Source organism: Dreissena polymorpha, chromosome 2 (assembly GCF_020536995.1).
Source record: "Dreissena polymorpha isolate Duluth1 chromosome 2, UMN_Dpol_1.0, whole genome shotgun sequence".
Classification (NCBI taxonomy): domain Eukaryota; kingdom Metazoa; phylum Mollusca; class Bivalvia; order Myida; family Dreissenidae; genus Dreissena; species Dreissena polymorpha.
The window spans coordinates 5,261,509-5,273,939 of NC_068356.1; the positions used below are offsets into that span (position 1 = coordinate 5,261,509).

The window sequence follows — 12,431 nt, forward strand, 5'->3', positions numbered from 1 at the left end:
AACCATTTTACTATTTCGGGTCTACTATTTCGGGTCACCGTGACCTTGACCTTTGACCTAGGGACCTCAAAATCAATAGGGGTCATCTGCGAGTCATGATCAATGTTCCTATGAAGTTTCATGATCGGCCCAAGCGTTCTTAAGTTATCATCCGGAAACCACCTGGTGGACCGACAGACCGACCGACATGAGCAAAGCAATATACCCCCTCTTCTTCGAAGGGGGGCATAATAACTCTTTATTAAAATTAAAATTAGAAGACCAAAATTTAATAAATAAAAGTTATAATTTTTTAGACATAATTGCAATAAAAATCAGATAAAATGATCGTTGTAATTACACTTCTTTAAAAAAAATAAAATTCAAATTAGGAATATTTTTTTCCAAATTCAGTTTGGGAAAAGGTTTTAAAGATCTATAGATACGCCAGGAAAAGGCCTGCTAAGGAATTATGTTTCTTGTTTCTTACTTGGTTGGGGCTATTTCCTGAAAATGTCACTTTTAGCTGGAGGTTATGTCGTTCTATACATTCTGGAGCATATTCAACATCACTGTGGAACTCCAGTTCTGGAAAAAGAAATAAAGACTAATATTTTGATTATTGTTGTATGTCTTTGATTTATGAAACTAAAAGAAGTCAGAAAAAAGCTTAACACAACATCGCATAATGTTTCAAGTTCTGTTTCATACAAAATGGTATTCGACATTGTTTAATTTATGGAATAATTCAAATCCAGGAACATTATCAGCAGAAAAATCTTTTAAATGGGGGATCCCCTGTCTCGCTGCCTTGCTGCATTGTCTACAAAAATTCCTGAAGAAAAGCCTGTAAAAATTATCCTTGCAAAAGCATGTTCACTACTTACCACAAATTGCAAATAACCATTGACCATTTATTCCTTAGTGCACTAATTACTCGCATTGCTTATACTGTCCTTTCCATCCTTTAAGTTTATGGATGTCGTAATGTTCAACAGAAAAAGCCACAAATTCACAAATTATCCTGACTGTTGGTTTGGGAGCTGAACACGTTATTTCATGTTATTATAATATGCACGCAAATGGATAAAACCTTGTTTTTTACATTTAATTAAAAAAATCTATATGTACATGTATTGTCCAAATTATGAATAAACATTTATGGAATATATTACAAATGTTCTTGCTAATTACTGATTCCTGTGGGTTCTAGTAAATCTTCTAACCATATACAAGTATGCTTGATAACCTTTAAATATGAAATGTCATTACCACAAATATTTCACAATGCAGTGCTCCAGCTAGGCCTAAATCGAAGGGCGCCGCGCCCTGCCCTCCCGAACCTCTGCCCTGCCCCTCCGAACCTCCGCCCTGCCCTCCCGCCCCCCTCAAAAAAAAATATATATATTTTTTTTTACATTATATGATAATTTATAAATCTCTTTACAATGTAATTAGTTTAATCCTCATTGTAGACATTATATTTGAATGGTTTAATAATAATGGGAATAATACAATTATTTATAACATATAAATTAACATGCAAAAGGAAGCATTCCAGAAACACCCCGCGCGATCGAACGTGCCCTTTTGACAAAATACTGCGCGTCGAAAGTGCCCTTTTGATAAAATACTGCGCGTCGAAAGTGCCCTTTTGACAAAAAGGCCTCCCTGCCCTTTTCAAATCCTAGCTGGAGCACTGCAATGTACACTGTATAGGGTCTTTTTACTCAGTCAGGGTGACTTAGTATCGAACACTTACTCCATTTTGAATTACTTGTTTTCAATAAATTTAGTTGTTGATAACATTTTGTACAATTTTTACTGAATTCTACACCATAGAATGTTTCAAACAACTGAGTAAAAAGTTGGTTACTATCAAACACATTTAAATGAGAAATAATGTGGTCAAAATTATGCTTAAACCGGTAGTAGAAAACAATTGTTTTGACATTACAGGTTTATAAATTATGTTTTAATTTCTTTTATAGTGCCCTCCATGCAGAGGGAGGATAAGGGAAGGGATATTCAACAAAAGAAGCATACCGGATCCATCTTCCTCTCCCTCTGAATCGCTTGAGCTGCCATGATCCACTTGTAGCTCCTTTACACATTCAGAATTAATGACAGTTTGTATATCACAATCTTGATTCCTATTTAAATGTTGTGCTTTGACACATCCAGAATTGACGTTCATTTGTATGGAGACATCTTGAAGTACCTCTTCACATAGTGTTTGTTCTGATGGGGCAAATGGAGAATCAACGCTAATTTGTTTAGTGAAATCTTGAAGTACATGTATCTCTTCACATATTGCCTGTTCTGATAGGGCAAATCGAGAATCGACACAAATTTGTTTGGTGAGATCTTGAAGTACCTCTTCACATAGCGTCTGTTCTGATTGGGCAAATTGAGAATCAATGCCAATTTGTTTTGTGAGATCTTGAAGTATCTCTTCACATAGTGTCTGTTCTGATTGGGCACATGCAGAATAAAAGCCATCAGCTAGATTATACTCTTGATCAGTCTCAATCTTGACATAAACAGAATTGAAGTCATGTTGTGCTGCATCTAACGTCAATGTCTTTGAATTTACCCCAGCCAACGTAGCGTTTACCCCACTTGGTGTTGTATCACATGATTTTATTATCACGTACCCACTTGCCTTGTCACTGGATTCTATCCCTGACTTTACCATTTCAGATTCCCTGGTTGCATACAAAAAAGGGCGTTTCCGTTTACGTGTCATTCTGAAAATCATTTACAGAGAAACATGTTAATTCAAGGGCAGCATTACACAAAAAAAACTTAAAACAAATAAAGAACATAATTCTCAAATGAGCATAATTAAATTTGTAATATGAAGTACACTTTCAAATTTTAATGTTCACACAATGTTAACAAATTCTAACTTCAAATCAACAGAGCTCATGTATATCTTGTTGATTCTGTGTTTGAAAAAAGTGCCGGAAAATTATGATGTGTCCATATGATTATAACGTCCAGCATCTTTATCATAATTTTTATGCAAAAATTAATACACCCATGCTTTCCATAATGTTTTTTGCATAAAAACTTTGAAGCACAGACAAAAAAAGATCGTTGAATTTCAGTAAAGACAAGAGAAGTGTTTGTCAGAAACGCAATACTACGCCGCTTTGAATTAAAAATATATTTTTTTATTATATCCCTTTAAAAATATTACTTCCCTTGTGAAAATGATGATCTGTACCTGCCAAATGATATAAAATATAAATATTATCCCTTTAAAGCTTTTTACTTTCCTTGGATTTTGTTTTTTGACCTTCGTTCTTGAAGGACGACCTTGGCCTTGACCTTTCACCACTCAAAATGTGCAGCTCCATGAGAGTATGATACTGATTATCATGTACACCGTTTCTCATATCTTATCTGCCCATCTGATTGGTTGCTTAGGTTTGTTACTATGCCCATTATCTTTTTATATAAATAGTTTCTTAATGGATAAACAAAACTCAAGGTTTGTTGGTAAGTCGCCATGTAAGTGCATTTAACGGCGTACAGATAGATACATAATTCATAGTGAAACACTCAATTGCAAACTGCATATTTTTGCGAAATACTTCGGGTCATTTGTTTATTTAACGGCCCTTTAAAGGTGACGATCCGTAATCATTTACCAATTTTTTTAAAAATTGTTTTCATATTTTATTTATAAAGGTTATCAAAAAAACAATATATATATATATATATATATATATATATATAATATCTTCCATAATTCTTAACAACGTTGCACCTAAGCTGTGTTATTAGCATTTTTTATGCAAGAGTAACTGAAATCCAGTAAAAATAAGACCAGTTTTTATGCATAATAATTGGATTTGTCACCTTTATAGGGCCTTTAGGCAGTTTAATCAATTAAATTCTGTTTGAAATAGAGCACAGCCGTTTTGTTTAAATCAAAATCGACAATGTGTGTATCCATTAATCTGGCAATACTTTATATAGTTTGCTGATAATGACCTTCGCTGCGTGAAGAACTCTAGGAGGGCAGTTGGAAAATAAATCGTCTGCATTTAAACCGGCTGAAACTGGATCATGTTCATACGTTATTTGGTACATGTCAATTCGTTATGTAAATTGCAATGATGGCAGATCAGATGAAAAGGGCATTTTGATAATCATATTTGGTAAGGGCGGATGCTTGGAGGGGCAGGGCGGATCGTCAGAGGGGCAGAGCGGATCGTCAGAGGGGCAGGGCTTCAGAAGGGCATGGCGGAGCGCCCTCTGATTTACACCTAGCTGGAGCACTGAGAACCTCATGTAGAATGATGATGGCAGCATATAAAGCCATTGATTTAATTGCTTATATGTCTATTGAATGTGATGCTTACATGTAATACATCACGATAGAGTTGTTTACTTAACAAAGCACGAAGTGGATTATAATTTGATTTAAAAAAATCACGATAAACTTGTCACTGTTGAGTTCTATGCTAATGGTAATCACCAAAGAAAATAACCTCCTCTGCAATGTCTTTGTTAAGAGTGTTTACAGCAAGCAAATCTTGAAATTGGAATAGCCAATCAAAACCCACAACTCAACCAGAACATTACTTTCAATTTGCTGGTTTGACACAGTCAACATAGTTGATTATTTTGATGTAAACAGACGATAAACATTTGGAAAAAAGGTAAGAAATCATAAGACAAAAGGTTAATAATTATTTTTGTAATGATTCATGGTCATATATTTATAAAATATTTGAGATGTAACAAATTTATGAAAACTGGCAATGACGGGGCAGAGGCCGACGCGTATCCCCACGCCGAATGTTTGACCCAGGGGCTCCCCAGGGTTGGTAATGGGGCCATGCATAGTTGAGATTGACCGTATTGTCATAAGAGAAGTTCAGTATCAATCAGAAGTGAATCGGTGTAGAAACGAATTAGTTAAGTAAAAGGCAATTTTGGAATGGTGTGGCCTATGTGGGCAGGGCGCCCCAGGGTTGGTAATGGGGCTCAGGGCCCTCAATCCATTTTAGGGGAAGTGGGTCGCTACCCCCATAGCAGGGGGAATTTTCGCGGCGTTTCCCTTTTTGGGGGATTTTTAACTTACTCTCTAATTATTACATTTGTACATGTTTGCACTATATTCATTGCTTATTTCATAATATAGTATGTTTGACAAGATTAAATTAAAATAGAATTGAGATATAATAAACATGAGACATCTATCTAAAAAAGGGGAAAAAAGTATACTTTTCAGGGGGTGAATGCGGCCGAATTTCGGCCGTGGATTTGACAGATTGAGGGCCCTGGGGCTATGCATAGTTGAGATTGACCGTATTGTCATAAGAATAGTTCAGTATCAATTAGAAGTGAATCGGTGTAGAAATGAAGAAATTAGTGACAGGCAATTTTGGGTGGGTGTGGCCTGTTTTGGCGGGGCGCCCCAGGGTTGGTAATGGAGCCATGCATAGTTGAGATTGACAGCATTTTCATAAGAGAAGTTCAGTATCAATTAGAAGTGAATCGGTGTAGAAATGAATTAGTTAAGTAAAAGGCAAATTTGGATGGGTGTGGCTTATGTGGGTGGGGCGCCTCAGGGTTGGTTATGGGGCCATGCATAGCTAAGAAAATTAAAGATTGACCGTATTGTCATGCATAGTTGAGATTGACCGTATTGTCATAAGAGAATTTCAGTATCAATTTGAAGTGAATCGGTGTAGAAATGAAGTAAAAGGCATTTTTGGGTGGGTTTGGTGTATGTGGGCAGGGCGCCCCAGGTTTTGTTATGGGGCCATGCATAGTTTAGATTGACCGTATTGTCATAAGAAAGGTTCAGTATCAATTTGAAGTAAAGCGGTGCAGAAATGAAGAAGTTTATGTAAAATAACATAAAAAATGTGAAAATCTCTGACCGGGCCCCGCCCCAACCCCCATAACTTTTGTCCCAGGAGTCAGATCAAAATTCCAAATAGTGCAGGGTCGCACATATGCTCATAGCTACCATGTGTGTAAATTACAAGGTTCTAGTGCTAATAGTGTAGAAGGAGATGGTGGCCAGGACAGACAGACGGACGGCAGAGATAACCACAATATCCCCACGCTTTTAAAAAAGCGTGGGGATAATTACCCTCTAGTCTTATTTATAAGACGCGCAAAGAATTTAGAGATACTTTTTATATGGGCTAAATTTTTTGGAACGTCTTATCAGGGGAAAGTCAAAAATGTGTTGGAAACCAGAAAGTTAAAATTTTTATCGATTTGCGTAAAATTGCAAAATAACATGACCAACTCATTCAGTTTTAGTTCAGAAGTCCATTTTTACCTCAAATATCGTCGAATTGAAGTTGGAAAGGCATAAATTCTTCAGTTAAACTTCTGCTTAAATCGCAAACCAATCACTGACCTGTAGCCATGTCACGAAACTGATTTGAATATGAACCAATCAGAAGAAGGCATTACGGTGTAACGTGTACGCGTAATTTTATTTAACATGAGCTTTTAACACTGACTTTTACTTAACTAGATCTAGTATGCTAATCTTTGTCGATTTAATAAGCATATAAACAGATATGGTGCAGTTTCTATTCACTGTTCTAAGTTTCAACAAGTTTTTATGCATGTCTTTTTCGCACCTCTGTCTGTGTTGTTTTATTTACTTACATCCTACGTTACATAGGAGGACGGTATACAGCCAGGGGGTTTTTACCTTCTATAACAGACGCCGAATATCGGCGTCTTCCCCCACCAAACTAGGCTGGTTTTTTTCCCTTTCAGAACCAAAATTTCCCCCTAAAAAAAAAAAAAAAAGATGTGTCTCATGATTATAATATCTCAATTCTATTTCAATTTAATCGTGCAAAACGTAATAAATTATGAAACAAGATGAGTTTGTGAAACACAATGTCCCCCTTTATGACTTTGACTTTGAAGGATGACCTTGACCTTGTGAAGGATGACCTTGACCTTTCACCACTCAAAATGTGCAGCTCCATGAGATACACATGCATGCCAAATGTCAAGTTGCTATATTCAATATTGCAAAAGTATTCATAAAATAAGCGATTTGTGCCACATATATTTGACCTATGACCTTGAAGGATGACCTTGACCTTTCACCACTCAAAATGTGCAGCTCCATGAGATGCACATGCATGCCAAATATCAAGATGCTATCTTCAATATTGCAAAAGTATTTATAAAATAAGCGATTTTGGCCAAATATGTTTGACCTCTGACCTTGACCTTTCACTACTCAAAATGTGCAGCTCCATGAGATACACATGCATGCCAAATATCAAGTTGCTATCTTCAATATTGCAAAAGTATTCATAAAATGAGCGATTTTGGCCATATATATTTGACCTCTGACCTTGAAGGATGACCTTGACCTTTCACCACTCAAGATGTGCAGCTTCATGAGATACACATGCATGCTAAATATGAAGTTGCTATCTTCAATATAGCAAAAGTTATTGCGAAATGTTAAAGTTGGCGCAAACAGACAGACAGACCAACGGACAGGGCAAAAACAATATGTCCCCCACTACTATAGTGGGGGACATAAAAATGAATTATCTACACAGGTATGTAAATATTATTGCAATCCGTTGATATTAAGTGTCTTATATCGGGGCTTGAATGTTGCGCACAAAATCCTTGCGCAACAATATAGACAAAGAATGAAAAATTCCCACCATTAATAATTTAATTTGATCTTTCCCCCTTTGTACGCTCCAAATATTAGCCATATCAAAAGTAGCTTTATATTTAAGAGTGTCAAAAATTTGGACTAATTACCCTCGACTCAACCAACATATTACAATATAGCATACTACATCAGTACATGGGACAGTGCTCCAGCTAGGCCTAAATGGAAGGGCACCGCGCCCTGCCCTCCTGAACCTCCGCCCTGCCCCCACCCAAAAAAAGATATTTTTTTTTTTTTTTTACATATGATTATTCATAAATCTCTTATTACATTGTAATTACTTTAATCCTCATTGTAGACATTATATTTGAATGGTTTAATAATAATGGGAATAATACAATTATTTATAACATATAAATTAACATGCAATAGGAAGCATTCCAGAAACACCCGCGTGCTCGTACGTGCCCTTTTCACAAAATACTGCGCGTTGAAAGTGCACTTTTGACAAAATACTGCGCGTCGAAAGTGCCCTTTTAACAAAAAAGCCCCCCTGCCCTTTTCAAATCCTAGCTGGAGCACTGATGGGACTACGTCTTTTAAGCATTTTTGTAAAACCTAAATGATTTTTCATGTTATGCCCATTAATACACATTAAACTATAGTTTGACATATTAAATATGTTTGTTTTTAATCGTTTCAATGATAAAATTAAGATGTTTTCATTAAGATGACCGATACTACGGATACACATGCTAGCATTTTTTAATTAAAAATATTCACAATTTTAACTTCGACAAATTGTGTTCCATTTGCAAAATAAATTAAATCTGAAAACATTTATTTTCGATTGCATAGATTATTTATAGTCCTAAGCTCACTAAAATTTATGTTTAAATAATAATTGCATCCACGTACCTTTTGCATTAGCTGTAAATTTATGTCACACAACTTGAGAGACTTTCTTGTTTACATGTACATTTAACCGGAAGCATGAGTTTAATACGGGTCAGTACGGTCACAGTTTATAACGGTTCGTTTGAAACACCATAAGACCTCCAAAATAGGTCTACAAACAGCAAAAAAGGGCCCTATTTAGCGATCAAAAAGTAGCAATTTCTTGGAAAAAAAAACTTTAACACAAATAACAATGTAAAGAAATAGCTAATACAGCTCTATGGATATCATGAGAAAATAGTTTAATCATTCTGTTAAATAATCATTTTATTATGAGGCCTTTCAGGGCCCTTTTAAATCATATTTTGATGTAACAATAGTGAGTATTCTGTATATCCATATGTTCGACAGGTTAATTACCCAGACATGATAGCGCAATATGTCAATGTGATATCTACCTTCATTACTTCCTCTGGCTCCTAAGCGATGAGTTAAATGTCCTCTAGTGGTTTTATTTTATTTTCTGATATTTTCCTTTGTGATTTCTATAATTTCCTATTTGTATTATAGTCTATATGATTAACCTAATGAATGTGTTTAAGTGAAGTGCATAAATGTAACAATATAATTAACTTTGCAGTCGCAATCCATTATTTCATCGACTTTGTCCCTTTAAAGATATGTTGTAAACATTAGCTTAAGATTGATTTCACTTTACCAAAGTTTAAAATAAACAAGGAATGATACTCACGCATACTAGCATTGCGTTTGATTACGAAAACTAGTTAATGCATTGTAGCGATTACTATATTAAGAAAAAGAAAGATGTCAAATAGTGCCCGTTACTTATACGTCTTCCATTTCGTACCGCCTCCAACGTATTATACTTAATTGGATATGGTAGGAGTCACATGTGTGCACTTTTAGTGTAATATATGGCGTCTCAGAGCCTGCTTGTGTCTGTATATTTATTTATTCGAACAGACCTAAAATGATTCACATCCTGATGTTTATGTTGAATGCTTAAAACTGTTTTTGCATAGTTACAATATTCATTTATTTTCCCCGATGATTTATCATAAAAAGTAGTAATAAGCCGAGAACAAATGTGAAGCACAAATGCGTTATTGGATAAATAACTATGTTTACCAGTAATAAACACCGATTTCATCCTGAAGCTTAACGTGAAACATATATTAAAGTAATTTACATTATACTCAGCCCAAATGCTATCGGTATAAAGGTTCTGAGCACATTTAATCAAAACTGAGCAAATAATGGGGCCTTTTGAGTGTTCAAAAAAATTTCTTTTAATTTCATCCTTGGAAACCAAGGTTCAAACTCCGCGGCGATATTATTGGAAATATCAATTTTCACGAAGATCGGGCAATACATACTGCATCTAGAGTTTCAACACGCGTTTTCTTTAATTTGAAATAGAGATCTTATTTTTGATACTTCTAGACCCAGTTTAAATCAGGACCGATCATTGGACAATCATTCTCAACAAATTCAATTAAGATTGGGAAATGCATGCGTCTCCTAGAGTGTTTAATCCCTAATGACCACGTTTTAGACTTGTTAAAGGAATAATTTAGACAAACGATCTAGCCAATTTGATAATTTTTGGACAATTTCGTCTGTAGAGTGGCCACACGATTATACTTAAATTTTACAACGGGACCCAGATTGTACCCCAAATCGACCCAGTTTAAAATTTAATCGAGATATCATAGAGGTAGATTCCTGAAGATTGGAAAATAAATGTCACTCCTTAAGTTTTACAAAAATCTAACAAGGCAAACTAACAAAGCTCTATGCAGCCATGTTTTTCCACGATTCGTTACCATTTTCGAACTCAACTGAGATATCATTAGAACATATGTTCTACACAAATACAAATTTCATGATCATTGGACAAACCATATGACTTCTAATTATTTTTTTAAGTTTCACTAAAGCTATACAAGGAAAAGTGCCCCGCCGCCCGGTGGCCATGTTTTTCAAAGGATTTCAAGCAGTATCAAACTATTCAAAGATATAATTGTAAGAAATGTTGCAAGAAACTCTCTCCCTCTCATGCAGATTAGGCAATGCGTGTGACTTAAAAGAGTGCAAAGGTTTTGCTAATGTCATATATGGATAACTGCCCTGCTCCCAGCTGGCCGTTTTTTCAATTTGCCGGTACTGTTTTCGTTTTCAGACGAAATATCATCGGTACAAATGTTGGGGTTTATAATGATGTGGCATTAAATGTGACCTATAGATTGTTAACAAGCTTTTTTCTTGTAATATGGATCTTTTACACCCATTATTGCTGCTTCTTCCTGTATTTGCGCGCTGATGATCTTAAATATTACCTTCATGACGCTATATTCTTAAATCTTGTATTGTAAAGAAGGAATGTAATTGACACTTGTTCGTAGTTTCACTTCATCGTTCCTCAAAAAGTTGTAACTCTGTTGCTCTGGTATCTTTCCTACCATTGAGTAATTAAATGGTAATTAAATTGAATGCGTTATAATTCCCTTTTACTATTGTTTAATTTGAGTTACAATGCTATGAGGGTAAAGGTACACTTAAATGTATCATGAATATTGCTGGGCCAAGTGTGAGGTTGAGCGCTCTAAAACCGGTTTAAACCCCAAATGCTTTGCATTGACCGTTCCAAGGCGTTGACCCCAGCTTTATTCTTATGTGTTTATGTTGTTTTGTATTGAGCTGTTTTGTGCTGTTTTGTACTGTTTGGCCAATCGGTCACTTGCCTTAAATAAAGGGCCCACTAATAGTTTATAATAAGAATTCAATACTGCTCCAGCAGCTGGAGTTTCACTTCTTTATACTGAAATTTACCTAGTTACATAGTTTTGAATCCATGTGAAACAGTATCTTATTCACCTGAGATAACATTTGGGTAGATGTTTTGACAAAGTTTATTAAGTTTATGTGAGTATGGCCCCCACAAGTTTTACAAGGTAAACGCCGACGACGTACGAAGGACAAACGGTGATATCATAAGTTCACCATGTGAACGTTGTGCACAGGTGAGCTAAAAACAAACTTTTAAGCTTTATGTTCTTAGCCTATTCAGCATACATGCTGCGTATTACAATAACAAAATGAGTGGACACCTGTTAAAACGCGTCTTTTGCCTTACCTGTAATGTGCTCGATGAATACCTCAATACACACACAACAAAGTATGCTTCTTTCCTTTAGTTTTTATATACTTCTACGTGTATATATTTAGGCAACCACATTTATCGGAATGTTCAGTAGTAAACATCTAGCAAACATTGATACCCATGTCGTGAAAAGATTAATCGTGTTATAAAAATTCACTTTTAACAGTCATATCGTAGTTCATTAATGTATTTGACAATATTTAATGATGTTTATCAAAATAAAAAAAAACATATTATGGAGTTTTACCTTCATGTAATCATATTCATGACTGAATAGATAAGAACATATCCAATGCCTCTCTAGACTTGTCCTGTTTCTTAGAAAATATCTTATATGAAAATAATTTAGCCTTTGTTGCATCGGCATACACTTTTAAAGCGAGATTATACGATTTTATATGTGTTAAATTGTAATATATTGATAAAAATATGGTACAATAACACAAAATAGGCAAGAAAAATTATACATTTAAGACGAATTTCATTAAATGCAGCAAAGACAAATTAGCGCCCAGAGCCGATTGTGACGAAGATATTTCGTACATATTTTCCTACAATAACCGAAGCATTCGTCTTTTTAATAGGATGTCGTGTCGTATGAATATATATTTGCAGGAATTTATCAAAGTACTGACAGTACTGGTGTAACGATGCTTTTGAAGAGGATGGTTATAAAAGAATCAATTTAAGTTTATCTACATCACCATAATTGTGAATGTGGGTACGACA

At 35.2% G+C, this 12,431-nt stretch overlaps 2 protein-coding genes across 3 annotated transcripts in view; one reads left to right on the plus strand and one right to left on the minus strand.

Moving 5' to 3' along the window:
• The window catches only part of LOC127865677 (uncharacterized), a 45,335-nt gene extending 36,633 nt beyond the window's left edge, over positions 1–8,702 (minus strand). The window contains exons 1-4 of one of the 2 annotated variants that reach the window (XM_052405600.1): positions 8,540–8,702; positions 6,680–6,762; positions 2,026–2,729; positions 470–567 (exon numbers count right to left, since the gene is read on the minus strand). In XM_052405600.1, the coding sequence (XP_052261560.1) occupies positions 470–567; positions 2,026–2,729; positions 6,680–6,762; positions 8,540–8,548 (894 nt within the window). In that variant the 5' untranslated portion in view covers positions 8,549–8,702. The remainder of the gene's footprint in view (positions 1–469; positions 568–2,025; positions 2,730–6,679; positions 6,763–8,539) is intronic. The other variant, XM_052405599.1, reaches the window with a different exon arrangement.
• LOC127865674 (uncharacterized) overlaps positions 1–12,431 on the plus strand; it is a 323,557-nt gene that overhangs the window by 128,288 nt on the left and 182,838 nt on the right. The gene's annotated exons all lie outside the window — the stretch shown is intronic.